The 21,941-nt window shown below is 43.4% G+C and overlaps 2 protein-coding genes across 6 annotated transcripts; one reads left to right on the top strand and one right to left on the bottom strand.

The window, feature by feature from the left end:
- The first annotated feature begins 449 nt into the window (after nt 1-449).
- On the top strand, nt 450-8,264 carry rbm39b (RNA binding motif protein 39b). Of its 3 annotated transcripts, none has more exons than XM_077566472.1 (15): nt 450-706; nt 1,472-1,529; nt 2,731-2,780; nt 2,859-3,050; nt 3,991-4,044; nt 4,991-5,108; nt 5,193-5,345; nt 5,418-5,558; nt 5,637-5,702; nt 6,371-6,575; nt 6,642-6,728; nt 6,798-6,885; nt 6,957-7,062; nt 7,634-7,712; nt 7,783-8,264. In XM_077566472.1, the coding sequence occupies exons 2-15, from the start codon at nt 1,479-1,481 to the stop codon at nt 7,881-7,883; spliced, it is 1,491 nt and encodes a 496-aa protein (XP_077422598.1). In that variant the 5' UTR covers nt 450-706; nt 1,472-1,478; the 3' UTR covers nt 7,884-8,264. The 3 variants fall into 3 exon arrangements, with proteins under 3 accessions (XP_077422598.1, XP_077422590.1, XP_077422578.1); XM_077566464.1 differs by having other exon boundaries at nt 6,789-6,885; XM_077566452.1 differs by having other exon boundaries at nt 6,642-6,885.
- A 2,993-nt stretch (nt 8,265-11,257) lies between these two features.
- On the bottom strand, nt 11,258-21,899 carry LOC144052404 (embryonic polyadenylate-binding protein-like). 3 transcript variants are annotated; one of them, XM_077566433.1, is made up of 16 exons: nt 21,735-21,899; nt 20,739-20,940; nt 19,966-20,159; nt 19,757-19,872; nt 17,647-17,780; nt 17,481-17,575; nt 17,263-17,400; nt 15,988-16,083; nt 15,566-15,826; nt 14,624-14,711; nt 14,429-14,542; nt 14,248-14,366; nt 12,856-12,964; nt 11,824-11,954; nt 11,641-11,716; nt 11,258-11,428 (listed from the first exon to the last, which is right to left on the bottom strand). In XM_077566433.1, exons 2-15 carry the CDS (start codon nt 20,929-20,931, stop codon nt 11,654-11,656), a joined length of 1,851 nt encoding a protein of 616 aa, XP_077422559.1. In that variant the 5' UTR covers nt 20,932-20,940; nt 21,735-21,899; the 3' UTR covers nt 11,258-11,428; nt 11,641-11,653. The 3 variants fall into 3 exon arrangements, with proteins under 3 accessions (XP_077422559.1, XP_077422558.1, XP_077422566.1); XM_077566432.1 differs by having other exon boundaries at nt 11,658-11,716; XM_077566440.1 differs by lacking the exon at nt 20,739-20,940 and having other exon boundaries at nt 11,658-11,716.
- Between the last annotated feature and the right edge of the window lie 42 nt (nt 21,900-21,941).

The raw sequence follows: 21,941 nt of genomic DNA, 5'->3' as shown, positions 1-21,941 counted from the left end.
TTGGTGCGCGTTCGAGACCTTCATGCCCTGCTTACGTAACGGCGAAAAGAAAAGGGAAAGGTGCCGTTACAATATATATCTATATTGATTAATTTGACATTGTGCTGGCCTTTGTGGTCACATACTAAGTTGTAGTTGTACTGTTCATTGAGGTTAGCAGTGTCAAAATGAATTGACAACGAATCAGTGATCAAATTATCACTCGAGAGCCATTCAATTAAAATGATATAAATCCTCTAATTTAAGACAGTGGCACTTCTCTTGATTCCTGTAGTCCTTCATGAAAACAGACGTATCTTTTGTGTTTTATCAAAATTTTGCAAACGTTTGCTTTTACTTTGGAAAACAATGACAAATCAGTAAGTGTGCGATTGTCTTCTACATCCGCTAGATGGCAGAGTGTTCTACCTTTAGATGAAAAAAAAAACAAAAAAAAACCATCGAAAATAAGCGACGAAGAAGAAGCAGGAAGCTGAATGTTGTGTGTGTGTGAAGGCCACGGCCGTTCTTTTGGCTTTTTTTGGCCTTCGTGTACTAAACACGTCTTACATAAGACGACGCTATTTGAAATAATTTATACCACTTTTTAGTGGGATCTGCAGAACGGGAGGCTCCCAGAAGAAACTCTTCAGCGGAAAGCTCGCTGATATTTTGACTTTTCCTCACATTTTCACCAATTCCAGACGGTATCGTCATTGTCTGCTAAGTAAGCTAGCCTTTGCTGTTAGCTGGTCGTTTTTAATGAACGTTTTGAAACTGTAGCATCGTGCTGATATTTCGCTAAACATTTGCGCTAACGGTGTTTGCAGTGTGCTTTCATCACATTACGCATTCGTCTAAGTCTATACGGATTTGTCCAAAGCGGGGCCATCGGTTGCTACAACGGGCCCGAGCAGCTAATTAGCGTTAGCATGTAGCTGCGACCGAAATTTAGCCTCCAAGACTTTGTAGCATGTGTTGATCGTCGAACGTGCGTATTGTTCGTGTTCTTCTCAATTGACGTACGCTCTATTTAACATCGAGCGTAGACTGTGGATTTTCAGCGTTTTAAAAGGCTTCAAGTTACATGTGTGTTAGTGTGCTTGTTAATTTCGCAGTGGTTATTTTTTGCCGTGATCGGGAACTCGCCACTTCTCGTTATTTGGCCGTGAATCGCACAAGAACTACAAGTAAAAAATAATGCGCCGATGAATGTGTACCAGCCTACACGACTCGCGGCAAAATAACCAGTTCCCAACAGCCTGTAAATCACACTAAAATAACCTATTCATGTAACTGTAATCACGGTAAAGTTGCAGGCAAAGAATATTTATTTACTCCTGCAATTGACCAATTAGAGCTATTCACGGCAAAAAAAATAAGAATAGCGGGAGAGTTGCCGGCACGGCACGGCAAAAATAACCACTGCTCAGTATGTATGGCCAAAATGTATTGTGATTCTGATTTAATTGCTCCCCTCGTTCTATTTTAGGATCGTCATGGCTGATGATTTTGATGTTGAGGCTATGCTGGAGGCGCCATACAGAAAGGTGGGTTGAAAGGTCAAAGAATGAAGCTTACGTTCTACACTTGAGCCGTTCATAATAATTACAAGTGTGACAAAAGTTTACATGAATGTTGTGTGGTGTGTTTGAGTAAACCGCTATAAGTTTATAAATAAATCCGCATCTATCTCTCTTTATAGACTTCCCTAATGATATCTCACCTCTACTCCCATGAATTCATCTTTGATTCCACTGTGAACTGTGAAAAAAAGGAAGGTAGTTATTGTGCATATACTGATGTACTGTGGTTCACCATAGGACTAAAAGAGATTCGACCTAAAACACCCAGGCCCTATTCGGTTGCAACAAGGGGAATAGCAATGAGCGCTAGGCCCGTCTTACCTGGCCAGCAAAGTTGGCAGTATTCACATTTATAACCTGCATGATGGCAATAGCAAGGCTGTGTAAGATTTTCTTGAAACTGAGAAAGACGTCCATTCCCGTAAAGCTTACCATTGTGCTAATTCCATCCTTATATTGTTAAACATGTTTATTTTGCTTATAAACATGAATACTGCCTCTTTGCCTCATTAACTTGAATGTGTATCAGCATATTGATTTTGCATGCTGCACAACACCACATGAGCTGTACTTCTATTCTTTGTTACGTGACTTGGCACACATTAGTCAAGACCATATTAGCGGCACACTTAAGATCATAATCTGGTAGAAGATTCAAAAGAAAAATCTTTTCTTTTTTCTTGGGCGTCAATATTACTAAGAAGTGTGAATCCCTGTTTGCTTCAGGGCAAGATGTGTGACAGAGGTGGCATCGAGCTCTTACAGTCCAAGAACGAAAATGGGTGAAGATCACTGGACTGACACCAACCCCACAAAGGATGTCTTTTAGCGACCCCCGCTTCATGCGTGGTCACACGATTAGGCACAAATAGTGACATTGGTACGACTTGCAATAGGGGGAAGGGTTGAGATGAGCGGCCAATGGTCAGAAATTCCTCAACGCAGCTCAAAGTTGTGTGTGAGGGAAACAGCCTCCATCTTTGATTAAGAACAGCAATTGGGGGAAGGACGCCTGTCCAGGCACAACAGAAGGACATTTTGAAGTATTCTTATTAATTGAAACATTTCTGCATTTTTCTCTTGTCTCTCCCCCTCCCCCTTTACCATGACGACTTGAAATGTTGCGTCTACGTCCTCATGATGTTCTTCTATCAACCTTGCTTAGGATGAGGTCAAGTCTTCTCATGCAAACGGACACGATGGACAGAACAGGAAGTATGTTTTCGCTTTGCTCTCCCAAATTACAGCGCGCTGGATGACAATAACCCCAATTCTCTGACGACTTGCGCGCAGGAAGCGACAAGGCAAGAGCAGAAGCCCGGCCTCCAAGAAAAGGAGGAGCCGGAGCCGAAGCAAAGACAAAAAAAAAGCCAAGAGGAGGAGCCGGAGCCGAGAAAGAAAGCCGAGCCGCAGCCGGGAACGCCATCGCAGCCGCTCTCGAAGCCGGGAGCGGGCGGGGCGCTACAAAGCTCGAAAGAGCCCCATGTACGTCGCCCGAGTGCCTTCGTACCCGTGTGGCTTAGGCCAGTGTTTCCCAACAATCAGCCACGGCGCCCATTTTGCATTTAAAGAGGACAAATCTTAACGAGACGCCGCCGACCAAAAAAGCTGCACAAAGTATCAATGCTAAAATAATGATTCATTTTAATCCGAAATTCACAAAGCGGATCGACTTAAAAGGAAACCATAACTTTGCTGCGTGAATGGCTGCAGGTGCGACGATATGTCGGTGGTCATTTTCAGCCAAATGGCGTTACTTGGCAGTAACGAGCCCCGTGATCCGTCACGGCACACTCGGCGTTACGCCACATGGCGCCGTTTGGGAAGCGCTGGCTTGCTCTGCAAGTAGGAAATGTTGACAAAAATGGTTGCTTAAAGCCACACGTGACTCATTGAGACATTTTCAGCAGTGAAAAGTCACTATTTTGTCCAGAATGAATTTGATTGCTTCGTTGTGTGTCTTGTGCAATTATTACCTTTAAAAAGGATGATTTCCACTTGCTGTCGACTGACGATGACATCATCTTTTGGTTAGCAAACTGAGCCCTGATTGGTTGTTACTACTTCCTCAAAACGGGTGATGTCATCTTCAGTCGACAGCAAGTGGAAATCATCCTTTTTAAAGGTAATAATTGTACATGAAAAAATAATCAATCATTCTTTGTTTGTATCGCACATTTCCTACAAAGAATGCATTTTACATAGTTTAAAAACACACACAATACCAACGAACACAAAAAGAAGACATGCATAAACAAACATTCAAAAGAAAGCAAAACCGAAGATCTACGGCTCAGCACGAAGCAACCCGGCGACAAATGAAGTTATCAAATTAATTCTGGACAAAATGTTCACTTTTTGCTGCTGAAAAATGTCTCAATGAGTCGAGAATCCCTTTCAAGAAATGTAACAATGTTGCTTTCAGACGCAAGCGTTCCAAAACTCGGAGTCCTGTCAAGAAAGAGAAGAGTCCGGTCAGGTACAAAGTCTTTTCCTACTCTTGGTTTAGTTCTGTCAATGTTGGTGTCGTCTGTCGGAGCTTCTCTTGTGGTAGAAAATGTCTGATTTCGCAGCAGGATTTTGCGAAAATGCCAATAGAATTTATTTCGTTTTTTTACCTGGACTTTTTGTTGTGCTATCACGAAAGCATGTTTTCTCCTCTCACTACACTACGGCGGCTCCATTATGATGGAAATATGAGTTACTATTAATTAGGTGATTATTGAAATCATGATTAGGACAACCATTTGTTTTTTCGCACAAAATAAGAAAATGTTTAAACATGTAAAAATACTCAGACAAATTTCTTTGAAACACTCCAATTATGCAATTTCCTTTTGGACCAAACAAGATTCATTAAATGAGTCATTTCAAAAAAAAAAAAAAAAGTGCCAAGATACCACTCAAAATTAGTATCAATAATCTTTTATTTTTGTGGCGTGCATAATTGAAATTGTAATTGAATTTCGATGAATTGCACAGCCCCAACTTACACACAATCCCGCACACACCATCGCCGGGGCTGAAAGTAGTCCGGCACGGCGCCGGATTTGCGGCGTAAGAGCCACAAATCCGCTAAAACACGTTACATGTGGGGAATATTTGACATGTCGGGCAAAACAAGGCCAACTTCAAAATAAACCTTCCCGTACCGAGTCATATGTGGAGCGCAATGCCAAGAGAGGCTTTTATTTTGAAGTTTTGCCGGTCGCCGTCGCGACGCACTGAATGCGTTGCCACGTAATTGACGGTGGCGGCGTACGTCCACATAAAGTTTCTACAAAATGTATTCAACTGGAAATGTTTTTTAAACAATAAATCTCCCAGTTATGCTAATAACCAAATCAATATGATCGAGCAAACTTGTCATATGAGTGAACGGTTCCCGCCCGGATCTCATTGAGCCGCTTGTTTTGTGTTTGCAGGCAACCGATTGACAATTTGACGCCCGAGGAGCGAGACGCCCGCACCGTTTTCTGCATGCAGCTGGCGGCTCGAATCCGAGCTCGAGACCTGGAGGATTTCTTCTCGGCTGTGGGAAAAGTGAGCGAGCGAGCGAGCGGCCGGCTTGGAAATGCGCACACGCGCTGCACAAAATCCACGTCTGGAATTGTTTCCGTCACGCAGGTACGAGACGTGAGAATGATCTCGGACCGGAATTCGCGGAGATCGAAAGGCATCGCTTACATCGAGTTTGTGGAGTCGTCTTCGGTGCCGCTGGCCATCGGGCTGACGGGCCAGCGGCTTTTGGGCGTGCCCATCATTGTGCAGGCGTCTCAGGTGGGCCGGCGCGCCTCTTCCTGCTTGCAAACCTTTCACGCGCACGCCGCTAATTGATTTGGCGTTTTGCAGGCCGAGAAAAACCGCGCCGCTGCCGCCGCCGCCAACAATCTGCAGAAGGGCAGCGCGGGTCCCATGCGGCTCTACGTGGGCTCGCTGCACTTCAACATCACCGAGGAAATGCTGCGAGGGATCTTTGAACCCTTCGGGAAGGTCGGGATGGATTTCCGCATTTCGGCGAGAGTTTAGCGCTCGCTTGAATGTGTTTGTCATCTTCTGCTCTTTGCGTAGATTGAAGGAATTCAGCTCATGATGGACAGCGAAACCGGACGCTCCAAAGGATACGGATTCATATCGGTGAGGAAATCGGCTCGATCGCAATATTTCATGAGGAGGGATTGTCCGATTATGCTGCCGATATTTAGCATTTTGACGAATGTCGGCTGTTTGTACAAATCTGAAGGCCGATGAAGTTGTCGTCTTTCTGAGCGGCGGATGTTTGCAAACTTAGTGACGTTTTCTTCAAAGTTTGTCAAATGTTGCCAAGATGGTCACAGAGCGTTTTTGCTGGTCACAAAGACATTTTGAACGTTTTCTCGCAAATGTTCACTGTTTTATTTGACCAACTCTGACAAGAAGCCCAAATTTGCTACGTTCACAAGCACAGAGATTTAGAGCAATTGAAAACGAGGTTCATTTCATGGAGATTTTTATGTATATATTTATTTCAAATGTCGCTTCACTTTATTAGAGATGCTGCTTTTTGCCTTTGTTAAAATGAAAGCGGAAATAGGTGAAAGTTTTTAACATTTCAGTTCTGTTAACATTTTGGGAAACCATTTACATTTCCAAACAAAGCTGTCTATTTGCTACAGTACATGTTGAAAATGTGAGAAGTTGTTTTAACAAATGCGCTTAATTTTTATCTTGATGCAAATATTTCTGTTACTGCAAAAGAATATCAGCCTCTCCATTTGCTGAACGCGTTTGTGACCCGATGGTTCCCGTCCGCTTGCTTTTCCAAGTTTGCCGATGCCGAGTGCGCCAAAAAGGCGCTGGAGCAACTGAACGGCTTCGAGCTGGCGGGCCGGCCGATGAAGGTGGGCCACGTGACGGAGCGCTCGGACGCGTCCACGGCCAGCTCCTTCCTGGACAACGACGAGCTGGAGCGGACCGGCATCGACCTCGGCACCACCGGCCGGCTGCAGCTCATGGCGCGGCTCGCCGAAGGTTTGGAACGCCGCCTTTGGATTTTGCGTCTGGCTTTTTGAGCCTGACCCGCCTTTGCTCCCGCAGGAACGGGTCTGAAGATCCCGCCGGCCGCTCAGCAGGCGCTGCAGATGACCGGCTCGGTATCGTACGGAAACATGGCCACCCCGTCGGGTAAGTCCGAAACGCGCTTTTGGGGGGTGCGCTCGATTGATTGTTGGCTTGATGTTGAAGCCGTTTCAGCTCCTTCACAAAGCCAAGCTTTGAACCTTCCGTCGCAGCCGCTGGCCACTCACTGCCTTCAGCTGTCGAACCTCTTCAACCCGCAAGCGTAAGTCGGCCCCGACCTTCGCAATGTGAGAAATGTTTGCGGAGTTGACCCAGCGCTTTTGTTTTTGGTAGTGAAAACGATCCCAGCTGGGCCATCGAGATCCAAGATGATGTCATCGAGGAGTGCAACAAGCACGGAGGCGTCGTCCACATTTATGTTGACAAGAGCTCCGCTCAGGTGTGAAAGCAAGTTTTGCATTGTTTGTTTTGGTGGCCCAAAATGGTCCAATTGTTGGATTTGTGCGATGAGACGCCCCCGACCTTTTTGAGCGAAGGCGTACGTTGGACACGAGAAACAATCGGACGTGTCACAAGACACAAGTTACGTCACTGATTCTGCCTGCCGCGCGACATTGCTGGCAAAGATCGACAACCACATTTGGAGCAAAGCATTTTTGAACACATTTTGACTGTAATGTTTTGTCAAATGCGAGAATGGCAACCATTAGGACGTCCCTCCACTTCACACTCGACTGGTTTGCAATCACAGGTTGGGGACATTCATTCACGCATCTCAAATATTCATCTATGTTTGCGGCAATCTTGTGACGGGCAGAAAAAGTGAATCCTCTTCCATTGGGGTTGCGCAATCAGCCGGCGCGTCCGAATGTTGCTCTTCACACTTGCAAATATCAGCTTTGCGTTTGTTCAAGTCGACGTGAGCCGATTTGGACTCCACTCAGACGAGGTCCACATTTCCATATGAAAATGTCTTTTTGGTTGTGACTCAAACGAGCCCTTGTTTGCAGGGTAACGTGTACGTGAAGTGTCCGTCCATTCCGGCGGCGATGGCGTCCGTCAACGCGCTTCACGGACGCTGGTTTGCAGGTACGCACTTTTAAGTGAGCGCAGACGACGACGACATGATTGCAGATGAACACGCGTTTCCCTCTTGCAGGAAAAATGATCAAGGCGGCCTACGTCCCCTTGCCGACGTACCACAACCTTTTCCCGGATTCCGTAACGGCAAAGCAGCTTCTCATGCCGACCCGTCGATAGTGAGGCGCGCTTGACATCGTCCGTTTGTTTGCATCGATTGAAATGTCGTTGAGGAGGCCTCGTTGAAGTCGTCGGCCGGAGTTCGTTCGTACGGACGCCCTTAAGACGAAAGGCTACTTTTGAGTTTGCTTTCAACTTTGTGCCGTCAACGACCACGGAAGAACTCTGCAGGTCCGTTCTTTTTAAATCTTCCCGTCTCATCTGCTTGTTTCCTTGTACTTGTAGATTAAAAACAAAATGGCAGGATTTCCAACGTTTTGGAGCAATGGGTCTTAAGAACCAAAAGAATATCAATGTCTACAATAATGCTTTGTAACTTTTTACAGCCATGAGTTCATTTTTAGTATGAAGCCTCTCAATAAACTATTTGAAAAGTCTCAATTGCTTGATGTGTTCTGTTCGTGCGAGATCAATGATGAGATTTCACTTACTGAGCCAAAACTTCCAAAGTTTACAGCTGGGGTATGCGGGCCGGTGCTCGTCCAAAAATTGGAATAGCCTCAAAAATTGGAATCCTTTCCATAATTCCATTCAAAAAGTCAAACTTTCATAGATTATAAATTCAGGGCCCGCATTTTAAGTGGTTTCAAGTATTTATTTGTTAAGCGTTCAGCTCATAAAGCCCACAAAAAACGGGATTTCAAAAAAATAGAATCATGTGAAGAAAACATCACGCATACTTCCCAGTGATTTGCATGGGGAAAAAAATAAGGATTTTATTTTCAAACCATATGTCAATCTTCAATAGTTGGTTGGATTCCCTCATGCCTTCGCCACCGCCTCGATGCACCGTGGCATTGCCTGGGGGTCTTGGAAGCCCACGCAGGCTTTCTTGATGCTTGCTGACAGCTCTTTGTTTTTGCATCTGCTGGCCCTTATTTTCCTCTTTTATGTAATACGTATGTAATATCATTTTCCCACCCATACATTTCTATGAAGAAAGTGAAATGTCATTTGAATTGTATTGAAAATGTTACTGTATATTAGTGAGTCTAGTGCAGTTTCTACTTTTGAATTCATGATTAGCATGAAAACTGATGTACACTATCGACTGTTCATGGTTGGTATTTGTCATCATTATTAAAATGCATTGCGACACTTCACAATCGAACACGCGTGTGTCCTTTTCTCATCAAGTGTAACGAGGGGAAAAAAGGTTAACGTATGGGGGGGGAAAGGGCACGACCCATCCATCCTTATCCGGGGTCGGGCCGCAGGGGCAGCAGTTTTAGGAGGGAAGCCCAGACTTTCCTCTCCCCAGCCACTTCAACCAGCTCCTCCGATGGGATCCCAGGACGTTCCCAGGGCAGCCGAGTGACATGGTCTCTCAGCGTGTCCTGGGTCGACCCTGGGGCCAGTGACATACCCAAAATACCTCTCCAGAGAGGCATCAGAACCAGATGCCCGAGCCACCCCAAGTCCTCCACTTGGGGCAGGATCTCATTCCCGACTCGGAGAGGGCATGCCACCCTTTTCCGACTGAGGACTACGGTCTCAGATTTGGAGGCGCTCATCCTCATCCCAACCGCTTCACACCCAGCTGTGACCCGCTCCAGTGAGATTTGGAGATCACGGCTTGAAGAAGCCAACAAAAGCACATTATCTGCAAAAAGCAGAGATGCATTTCTGAGGCCACCAAAACGGAACCCCTCAACCTGCGCCTAGAAATTCTCTCCACCAAGGTTATGAACAGAATCGCTGACAAAGGGCAACCTTGGCGGAGTCCAACCCTGACTGGGAACAAATCCGACTTACTGTCGGCAATGTAGACCGAACTCTGACACCGGTCGTACAGGGACCCAACAGCCCGCATCAGGGGGCTCTGGTACCTTGTACTTCCGAAGAACCCCCCCCACAGGACTCCCTGAGGGCGACGGTCAAACGCCTTCTCCAAGTCCACATAGCAATCACGACAGCCCCACAACATCCAGATTTTTTAGGAACTCCGGGTGGATCTCATCTTCATAATGCCACCAAGGAGCTTCCCAACCACTTCAGTGACCTCGACCCCAGAGTCCCCACACTCTACTTCCTCAACGGAAGACGTGTCGGTAGAATTGAGGTCTTCAAAGTATTCTCCCCACCGACTCACGTGTTTGTTTTCTTTTTACAGTCAATTCTAACTGGCGCGTCAAACGGTTGAAATCCCGCTGCGGGTCGCTAAAAGTCATACAGGTCACACTCTTGCTAAGTTGCTACACAAACATGATGCATTTTGGGCACTTACACCACATTGTTCAGCACAAGATTAAAGCATTAATTCATTTATCACAAAAAATGATCACATTAATCACACTATGAATTTTACGTTAAAAAAGTAGCACAGGTTGTAATTGAGCAATTAACATAGCTACTTGCATTCCAATTGAATTGTAGAACATTCAGAATATTTATTCATGGCAAACTATCGGGGTGATTTTTTCCCCCATTTGCAAGTAATTAACGGATTACAAAGAGGATGATGATAAGCGTGTGCAAAATATAAAAAAAATGTTGAAGACATATATTTGTATATATATATATACACACATAACGTTAAAAGTCGGAAAGATTAACACAAAACAGGAGTTCTTTAAATTTTGCAGGCAAAAAAAGTTAATTAATTAATAGCAATTAATTCAAAATTCTAAGACGTGATGAACTCAGTTGCTCCCAAAAACGTATAAATACGTTCTATTTGAAATGTTGTGCCAAAGACGTATTTATAAGTTTTTTGCTTTTTTTTTTTTTTTTTTTTTTTAAAGACAGAGCATACAGAAGGCTTTGATGCAGCCTCTGAACTGAAGAGGTGGCTTAAAGCAATGGTAGTCATTACAAAAACGGCCAGCAAGTGGCAGTAGAGTATAAGAGATCAACCAGGGCCATGTTGCAAACAAGCAGTTCTTAACAGGTTTGTGAATAATAAAGAAACTTAGCTATATTCTAATGCTAATTGCTGCAAGTCACTTTTTTTTTTACCTGATGAAAGAAGAGACTAATCTTTCTTTTGGTAGGTTCCATGTTTGTATAGCAATAGAACACAATATTCTGTGTGCCTTGCAAAATCAGTCTAACAGCCAGGAGCAAAGGGGGTTGCTTCAGTGAAAATGGCTGCAAGTGAATGAGTTAATCTTATGGAAAAAAAGGCTCTATTTTTAAATGGCGTTTTCAAGATTAGGTTTGCATTTCAGACAGAGGACGAATATTGGGCGTAGTGCGGCAGTTCTGTCATTATTGACTGGAATTGACAAATGCGTAACAAAACTTGATTCAAATGTAATTCAATTGTTGTGTTTTTTTCTTTCCTGGATTTAGAGCCACTCGTGTCCAAACGCGACTTGATGCCGTTGAGTGCATCAGCGGATGTTTGCTTGCAACGTGTTGAAATGACTGGAGACAGATTTAATGCCTATATTGTGAACTTTATATGAGAACAAAAGAAATGACAAAAAGAACAAAACAGCTTCAACTCCTTTTGTTAGTTACAGCCAACATACAACATTTTTGCTTTTCTTTCAACTTTTTTTTTTTCTTTAAATCAACATCACACCTCCGTCACCCGCCACCTGTAAAGACAACTTAATAGTTAGTTGCATTTAAATGTACGTCCACATGAGCAAATATTGCAGTTATTTGATGTCTTTGAGCTCGGGCCGACCAATTGAAATCATTTCACCGTCTACGGATTTGACAACTCGTCAAACATACGACAATTAAGCAAAGAAATGCAGTGGCATAAACCACGGAAGGATCTCTTGACGGCATCAACATGGCTGACCTTAACGCATTCCTCACTTTTTGGGCGAGCAGACCTTGGCCTGGTGGGCTTGTAAGACGGCAATGGCCTCGTCCACCTGAGCCGATACAAGCGAGAAGACAATCGTTGACTTTTTTTTGCTTGGATTGCCCGATCGCGGCGCAACCCCCGAAACTTGTTGCCGCTTTTTTTTTTTTTGTTTGCCTTGGAGCGGAGCGACTCCGGCGACTCCAGCATGCGCAGCAGCTCCGAGTTGTCGATCTCCAGCAGCATTCCGGTGATTTTGCCAGCCAGGTTTGGGTGAAGGCCGTGGATCAGCGGGTACAGACGCTCACCTGTGTCATAGCACGGAGACACAACATGCGAGAAAATGAACATCAATTCAGACCACCTTTGCCAGCCATTGTGAGAATCAACCCAGCCATCGTAAACAAGATTTCATCACATCATATAACACTGACATTTATATGTGGGCCACGTATATAGTTTTTTTAATATGGTAGTATAACGAGAAAAAAAACGTACAACAAATACACGTAGCATAGCATTAGTCTAACGTGAGGATTCGTTGGTGGTTAATGCGACACCGTTTATAAAATGAAAAGGCAGGACGGAGACGGATTCATTCTTAATTGAAACTTTACTCGTCAAAACGTGACAGCTGGAGCGACACTTCCTGATCAGCTGACTCAACACTAACCAATGAGATGCTAGCATACTGAAGGTAAATGCAGATGAATGACGGAGAGCAGCAGATTCGACACATCAGTTGAGCTACTCTGGAAACATGAACGTACGAGTCAATATTTATATTCACAAATGAACTTCAGTGCTTGATCGTCAGGATGCGAGACCTTCGCCAAAGCGAGGCGTCTTCGTCGCTGGCCGAACCCAACGCTTCAAACCAGCGAAGGCTCAGCATGATAATTAATCATAATAAAGTTGATAAATTCATCTCTGCTGAAGCAATTACTATCTCCTCATTTGAAAACAAAAAATATTCTCGTAAATTTATGGTTTTATTTCTCCCAAACCTGCCACTTCCCAAAGTTACAAATTCGAGTTTTTTTCTCTGAATATTGCCTCCGCCCCTCTTAAAAAAAAAACGCGGCCCTAATATGCCGTTGTGTACATTTTTATTGTTTAAATTAAGATGTTATTTGTGTAGATAAGTAAATGAGTAAAAGGACTACAATTTCCCATCTTGTTAAGCGAGTTGCATCTGCTGACTCGTACCAAAAAGCTGCTTCTGGTCCACAAGCGGTGCTGCAGCCAACATTGAGGTTGTGAGTGGCTCCAAGCCTTTCACGTGCACGGGATGCTCCATCGCAGGGGCAGGAAGAACCTAAGAACAGACGAAATCTTTGCAACAACAAAAGTCCCTAAAATGGTTCCTTCGCTTCGTTTCTTACGCCCCAAATAATAGATTTGAATGAAGACAGACAAGGACTGTATTGTACGATATATAAACCATTTTCAAGAAAGAAATAGTGCAATTAAACCAAAACACACACACTAGCCAAATGTCTTTCTATGGCGCTCCAAAAACACGCTGGGGAGAATTTCGCAAGCACAAAAAAATATATCCGTTTTTTTGAGATCCACAAATACATCTTCAATTTACACGTACTTTTTTTCCATGAGTGCATTTGTCATAACTTGCCATTTCATTCTGATTGTGAATTATTAAATGGGTGTTTGTAGATCAGACGGCGCTTTTATTTTGGAGGCCAAACATCGCGCGATTTCAAGACTTTTTTACACGCACAATTCTGAACATCCACAAGTTGAAAGGTTATCCCTGCTCCGTCCACTAGGGGGAAGTCTTGCCGTCTCCATTGAATGGAAACAAGCCATCTCCCGTTTCTCATTTCAAAAATTGGAGAGAGAAAAAACGAGCCTTTATCTGATCTTCTATTATGTGCTTGTTCCACACATACACAAAATAAACTAAAAACAAAAATTGAGCAAAAAAACTAATGTTTCAGGGTTGGGAACATGGCCGAGTACCTACGGCTGCTCCATTATGGGAAAAATGATCATCACAAATATTTTGGCAATAATAGAAATTATGATTTTCCAAACGATTATCTTTTGATACAACACAAGACGTTTAAGCATTTAAAAATATTAAGACCTATTTAAAAAAAATAGAAACACTATAATTACGCAAGTTCCTTTTGGACCAAAGAGAATTGATATAACATTTTTAAAAATGTATTTGTGTTGGCAAAAACTAAGTTGGAGTTCAGCATTTGCACGATCATTTATTTTTTGGTACAAAACGAGAAAATGTTTCAAAGAAAAAAAAAAAAAAAAATACTAAGACAAATAAAACACGTTCCTTCTGGATGAAACAAAATGTATGAAATTAGTTATAAGAAAAATTCAAAAATGCAAATGTATACATTTAATTCTTTTTAAATGGTGGTTTTGTAATTGTGGAGTGTAATAATTGAAATTGTAATTGAATTTGGATGGATACATTATTTTCTTTCTAACAATTATTTTCTTCTTTGACAATTTATATTTTAGACTTGTAATGTGTTTTCTTTATGTTTATATGTTCAATAAAACCATACCCCCCCACCCCCCCACCCCAAAAAAAGTGCACAGCCCTACGAGTACCTGCAGTCTGGTCATGGGGGCGGGCACAGAGATGAGCGCCGACGAGTACTTAAAGTGAGCGCTTCTTGACGCGGCGGACAAGTTGGTTCGCCCGCATGCAGTCTGGGTTCCGATGTTACCTAATGAAAGACAGCCGTGCTTCAAACCGCGCCGACAACATGCATCCGACGCTGGGACCGACTTGTCTTCTGTGTGTTGATACGAGGAGCCTGAGTGGAAGCCTGTCTCACTGTGGCGATGGAAGTGGAGCCCTGGCGGGGGGCGGAGCCGCCCACATATTGGGACGAGCACGGACCTGAGAAGACGCGCGGCGCCATTTGTCACCTTTGGACTTTCAACACGTGCAGAAGGTCACGAGCCCGAACGATCACTTCACCGTGAACTCTCGGCGGCTGTCCAGTCCAGCGAGGCGCGGATCTCATGTTGCCGGCAGGATTGTGCTCATAGAAGGTGCGCATGGGAGCCTGCAACATACAAATGAGGGTCGTGCTCGTACCGCTGGCAGTATTGGGAATTTGGGAGAGGCCCAAAAAACGGCGGCATCGGTATCTGCGAGTCCTAACAAATAACGGGCCCGATGCCATTTATGGATACTCGTATAGAAATTGGAATGATGTGTGATCACAGGTGTTGGGTGCACGCATTTCCTGTTTCACAAAAGTTCTGACCAAGAGTATGCAGTTCTTTAGAATTTAAAAAACAAACTAACAAAAAAAACATGTTTTTTGGAAACAGTATTGGCATCGGTGCAATCCAGTCGCAACGCAGCAGATACGCCGACATTTTGCAGTAATAAATGTAATAATAATGCATACGTTTGCGGAGACAAGTTGTATTTTACGTCATGTTAAAAGATTTGAAAACTAACGTCTTACAAATGCAATGATGCCATCTAGTGGCAGAAAAATGACCTCAACACAATCAATATCCCACTATTGTTTTACAGTACAGTACATCTTTTTCATTTAACTCAATTTTATGAATTGTTATGAAATTATTGTATACATATTTCTATGAGTTTAACATTTTTTCACCTTTTTTGTGAACAAGAGTATGAAAACTTGGGGGAAAAATATTCTATTGTACATTTAGAACAGATATAAAATGTGCGATTAATCGTGAGTTAACTATTGAAGTCATGCGATTAATTACAATTTTAAATTTTTCAATTGTGGGACACCACCTTTTGTAAAACTTGTGCTTTGACTTACAAGTGTGCTCACAAACAGTCAACTTGCAAGTCAGGGCACCGCCGCATACTCCATGTAGAATAGTAATCCATTGAAAATGAGGAATGTGATTGGCTGATGTGGCCTACCTGCGGCACGGTCATGTAGTAGCTGGTCTGCTGGTACGAGTCGATGAGGGGACTGTTGACGCTCCTGAGCGTGGCCAGCCTCTGCATGTACTTGTTGGTCAGGATGGCTTTGCGCTCCTCCCTCCGCTGGGCCAGCGCCACATAAAGGGGCTTGGTAGCAATTATTCTGCCATTCATCTCCGTCACCGCCTTCGTCGCCTCTTCGGGCGATGAAAAGCAGACAAAGCCGAAACCTTTGCTTTGGCAGCCGTCGGTCATGACCTACGCAAGGCCAGAGGTCAAACTCAGTGAGCGACTTTGTTCATTTCAATGGGGGACGATGACTTGGGAGGCAAGCGTTTAAGTAACAAGCAGGCCACAACAACAAATTCAACTCCTAAGTCAAGGCATGGCTTTTCAAAATGTCTCCTCTCAGCACATGCCTTTGCACTCGTTATGGTGCCGTAGGGCGAGAACTCCTTCCGCAGTCGCTCGTCATCGATGCTATCGTCCAAGTTCTTCACGTACAGATTGACGCCCTGAAAGCAGACGAGAGGTCCAAGATTTTAAGTATTCTGCCAATTATGCTGAAGGCTCAGAACAAAACGTTGCTATTGAATATTCGAAAGAGATTTTGGAAAAAAAAAAAAAAGAAAGCAAGTAGAAGTTAAAATGAAGACAGATCTTATTTAAAAAAAAAAAAAAACACAAAGATTTAGGAGCAGACTGATGGAACGTTGCATTTCCGTAGAACGAATCAGACAACGGAACAATCGGAATAAAGAAAACAAAGAATCCAATTCAAAAGAATGACGAAATCCAGCTTGTTAAAGAAATACGAACAAGGTTAAGTTTGATCGTTGATTGTCATTTTTTTTTTGTTTACGAATGTCAGCAAGCAAATTGTAAATGGAGAATAAAAGTCACGTGACCGTCTGTGTGACCGGCTGTCACACAATTGTATTTTTGTTTCTTTAATGACTATACTTTGTAACGGGGCAGACAAAAATAAGACTTGTCTTCTTTCTGCTCCTTTTCATTCAACATCAAAGAACATTGTTTTAAAAAGTCTTATTTCTTTTACAAATGAGTGAAATAAATGATTGAAATGGAATTTGTGCCGCTGGCCAATAGACAATCAGATATGTGAAGATACCAGCGATAAATAAAAGAGCTGTCAAACCATTGCATTTTTCATCGTGATGAATTGCTTCATTAAAAATACTTTCCATTTTTTGCCCGCCAAATTTGACGAGCGCCTTTTGTTGTTATGTGTTAATTCTTTCGACATCTTCAACATTTTTGGATCCACTGCGCATTCTCATCCTGCTCCGTTTCTAATCAGTTAATTACTTGCATAATTTAACAATAATAATAATAATAATAACTTAAAAGGAAAAAAGAGCTCCAATATTTTGACATGAACAAAAAATCTGAATGTCAAACAAGTATGAAATGCTTGACTTGAATAAATGTCGTTATGTTTATTGCTCAAACGCAACCTGTGCTAGCTTAAACGTAACCGTCCGCTATCTGCGGCCAAAACTAATAGTGTGATTAATCCGCGTGATTCATGCGATCATTTTTGGTGATGAATCAATGACTTTAACTTTGACAGCACTCAAATAGACACAAGTGGCAAGTGTACGAATCCGATACAGAAGCAGTTGAGGTGCGAATTGTGCAAAGCGTTTGCTTGACGTCGTTATGCGCGCTACCTGATAGCGCTGGATGCGGTCCTGCTTGATCTGGTCAAACCTGCGCTTCAGCTCTCCCTGGCGCTCCAGCCGCTTCTGAGCCCGTCCAACATAGAGCGACTTCCCGTTGAGCTCCTTGCCATTCATCTCATCCACGGCCTGCCAAAAGCAAAGACGTCCCCCCGCCGTGACTTCCCCGAAGCTTCCTGTTGTGCCTTTTTTTCTCGACGACAAGCTACCTTTTGCGCATCCTCGTGGTTGGCGTAGTTGACGAAGCCAAATCCACGAGAAAAACCTCGGTCATCCTTCATCACACGTACGCTGAGCGTCTTCCCTGAAAGGCGCACAAATATTCCGATGACTTGGTCGTGGCGAGACTCTGATGCGAGCGTCCCGTCTTATTACCAAATGCAGCGAAGGCGTCTTTGAGATTGTCGTCGGTGTAATCTTCGCCAAAGTTTTTGATGTAGACGTTGGTGAATTTGACGGCTTTGCTGTCCTGCTCTCGGTCCTTGCGGGACTTGAAATGGCCGACAAAACTGCAGACATCACCACACTCAAAATCAACTCGGGGGGGGGGGAAGAAAATCTAAAGTTATATTCATTGTCCTAAAGGTGGAAAGAAGTCTTTTGAGGTCAACGTTGTTCCTTCAACATTTGAACTGACAATCACAAAGTAGACCGACTGACTCTTTTTGCTTTAAACACGCCTGCAAGCAGAATTGGGCCGCAACAAGCTACGTTGAAGTTTTTGTATCAATTGCTCGTGTTGGGAAACTACTTTGACCCAACAGCAAAATTCTGCTCACTACTTGGACAGGTCGTCATTTCCGGACTAGAAGCCGCGTTTTTTTTTTTTCATGTTACCGCAACGGGTTCCCGCCGCTTTCTTTTCTAGAATGAGGGTGCAAATTGTCTCGCTCTCGTTGCGTCTCTTCTGCTGTATTTCTTTTGCTCTGCCTGACACTCTTGCGCTTCCTTTTTAGTGCGCCCCCTTGTGATCGGATTGAAAAGCCGCACCTTTGTATTAGCCGCACCTTTGTATTAGCCGCAGGGTCAAATGCAAGTGAAACAAGTCAAGTGTATTTAGTATTGCTTGCACATTGGGCTATTTTTTTTTTGGGGGGGGGGGGGGGTCCAACAGAGTAATTGTGTCATTTTAGTCTACAAGAACTCCACTTGAGAAACATACAGTATGTGTGTTTACAAAATGTACTACTCTGTGGAATAAAACCAGCAAGTCAACAACAACACGTGAATACAAACTGAAGTTTGTCCGACCCGCTCAGAACCGTTTGAGCTCGGTTCCTTGCTGTAAAAAGGGATGCACGTGTTTAAAAAGACCAATACATCGGCAATGTATGCATAACACTGAAGATAAAGATGTCACATTGTTTTGAGTAATAAAACAGATGCCAACATAGCCAATAAATATGCGTGAATGATCCTGTTTGAAGTTCAATATACTGTAGTCAAATTATAAAAATGGCTGGCATCAGGCTAAAACTTTGTACCTCCAAAATCATCACATTTCAGGGGACGCCAAAAACGGCCCATTAACATTGCGTTATCAAAGAGAGCCATTTTAAACCCTTTAGATCAGGGTGGGACAACTATGTCCGACGTCTCCCTCCTCCAACACAGGTGAGAAAGTCCGTCAGGCTTGCTTGCTGCAGGACTCTGGCCCTCGAGGACAGAGTTTTCCCACCAATGCTTTAGATTGATCAATAATTTGCAAATAGATCAAATAAAACCCACACCGCAAGTGTGTGCTGACCAATATGAGAGTTTTTTTTTTTTTTTAAATAAAGAAAAGAAATTTAGCAAATTCTGACTTGTGAAGTTTCAGCCCGACACTAGCGATATCCGTCCATTCATTAAATTTTTTGTCACGCTTGTCCTCACTAACTGGTGTTTATTTAGCATCGAGGTTCACCAATGACAATTTTTCAGCCGATCAGCGATCTTGTAAAAAGTCTGACCGGTTGATCCAGATTTTTTTTTTCATAACAAGCTGCATACACCTTTAGTGTTCCAATCTTGTTTTATTGGAAAACATTGAACAAAATCTGTGAAATAATACAACCGGGTTGTTTTAACTGCACATAAAGTCGTTCTCTCGAATAAAAATGAAAAGCCTTATTAGTCATCTCAGCAGAAGACGACAGCGGCTGACTTTTTTAGACCTCTGGTCGGTGAAAAAGTTCCGTTTTTTTTTTTTTTAAGGGATCGGGCGACCACCGATCCCGCAAAATTAAGGGAATCGGGGCCGCTAAATCAGCCAGCCGATTTAGCGGCCCCGATTCCCTTAATGCAGTGCACCCCTATTGAGTATATTTGTTATTATGGCTAAATATAGCTGTTGCCGTTTTTAACCAGTCACACCTCGTCGTCCGGAAATCACAGTATCTTACATGCGCCTTTATTCAATCTGCTCCTTTCCTAACCCTACGTTCGATTGCTTGACTGTTTTTAATGAACATAACAGATCAATACAAGCTATTAATGTACTCACACTTTTCTATCATTCAGCAGCATTCCGTTCATGGTCTTAATGGCGCGGTTTGCAGCTTCCTGAGTCTCAAAGTGGACAAAGCCGTAGCCTTTGGAGCCTTTTTCATCACAAACCACCTGGAGGAAACAAATACGTTACACTTTGAGCGCATCAACTTCAATCAGCTCAAAGCACACAACACAAACGGCTGTCGAACCACCGGCACTCACCTTGCAGGACAAAATATTGCCAAAGGCCGAGAAGGTGTCATACAATGCCTTGTTGTCAATGGTGTCATCCATGTTCTTGATGAAGATGTTGCCCACGCCAGACTTCCTGAGACCCGGGTCGCGTTGAGACCACATGATTCGGATTGGCCGTCCCTTGAGAACGTCGTAGTTCATCGTATCCAAAGCACACTCCGCTAAAAGAGGAAGAAATACTTGACTAAAATAACACGCATTGCAAAGAGTTGGGTTCACAGTACAGCACTCTTTACACACAAGTCCACTGAGAAAGTCTGGTTTCATTTGCAACCATTTGAATTAGTTTGACTTTTGGACAGACATGAGCTACTTCTGTCCGCGTGTGATCGCCCCCAGGCTGCGCTCTTCCTCATTCTGGGATGTCTCTTTGACATGAAGGGAAACGGTCCATTCACATGAAGGCTCCTTCACTGAGACGACGCTAAGGACATTTACAGACAAAGCTGGCGTGACTTTCGGCAAGCAGCGCGTGAGAAGAGCCGTGTTAGTGACAGCAAGTTCAAATGCTACAACGAGCATCAACGAACACACCGCAATCCGGACTTAAACATCACCGCTTCTAAGACCAATAGGACCTTTCAGCATAACCTTGAGTGATTTTCAAAAAGGTGTTAGATAATATTAGTAGGCCTGACCTGCTTATCAAAATGGATGCCACCCAGACCTTTCTACACAGGCAGGCCATTAGGGGCCATTGTTTTTTTGTATCAGGGAAAAAAAAAAGAATGCGACTTCACCATCAGCTGGTTGCTGGAAGTTTATGTAGGCATATCCCAAAGATCTCCGTGTGATGATATCACGACACACACGGATTGACATGATGGGCCCAGCGGGAGAAAACTTCTGGTACAGCAGGGCCTCTGTAACATCTGGATGCAGGTCCCCGACATAGAGAGAGGCAAGGGGATAGGTCTGTCCGCTGCTGTTCATTGCTGATGGCTAGTTCAAGAAAAAGTAAGCACCCATTTAACAGCATGCACAAGGAGAAGCTTGATGACACAAATAGTCACCCTCCTAAAATAGTTGCCTGAGTTATTTCATTTGCTTCTTTTTTTTGCCTAAATCCTCTCATGAGGCAAATGGTTCTTTTTTGTGTGTGTTTCCTCAAAAATCAGGGAAAAAAAATGACTTGGGTGATAATTTTAAGAAAAAGGCGCATTTGTCACATTTGTTTGAATAAAAAGGACAAGTAACGCAAGACTCATCAAAACAATGTTTTGCGTTATTTCGATGACCCCCTTTCCTACAATATTATGAGCTGGCAGACATCTTATCTCATCCAAATCTATTTTCGCAACATCCCCCCCCCCTTTTTCTTCAGAATAAAAACTAATGTGTGGCTTGCCTTTATGATACTGGCCCAATTGACAAATGCACGTGCGATGGAAGCCAAACGATCCCTCAACATCTTTAAATGGATTTTGATGTGGTTCATCAAATTCTGTCTGGCAACGCTAAACGACAATTTCAGCTAACTTTGAACTACAAAAACTCAGCCTGACACTTTTTCTCAAAAAAACAACAACAAAAAACTGTAAATTAAGTCAACGCTGATACTAAAGATCTCGTTAAAAAGTAAGTTTGGGGCTAATGACAAAGTTAATACGAATATGCTCAATATTTTCTCCAAATTAAAAAAAAAATGTTCGGCGTTGTTACGGATATCACGGCCTGGCGAAATGACTACAAGTGCATACATCAGTTGATCAACCACGAAATGTGCTGTTACTTACAGCTTTTAAAGAGCCAAAAAGTTGGGATTGCGTTGAATATTAAACGTTTCACAGGTCGTGAGCGAGCAGGATCAAACGTCGCAAAAGCGGGAGCCGCTTTTCATTTAATTACGGCGGCGGAACACCTGCAATCAGTCCTCCAGGTCACTTTACTTCGCGCGAGAACTATGGCTGACTACTCCGCGACAGAAAGTAGTTCTCGCCAAA

This window comes from Vanacampus margaritifer, chromosome 1, assembly GCF_051991255.1.
Source record: "Vanacampus margaritifer isolate UIUO_Vmar chromosome 1, RoL_Vmar_1.0, whole genome shotgun sequence".
Taxonomy (NCBI): Eukaryota; Metazoa; Chordata; class Actinopteri; order Syngnathiformes; family Syngnathidae; genus Vanacampus; species Vanacampus margaritifer.
This window is presented reverse-complemented; position numbering and strand designations above follow the sequence as displayed.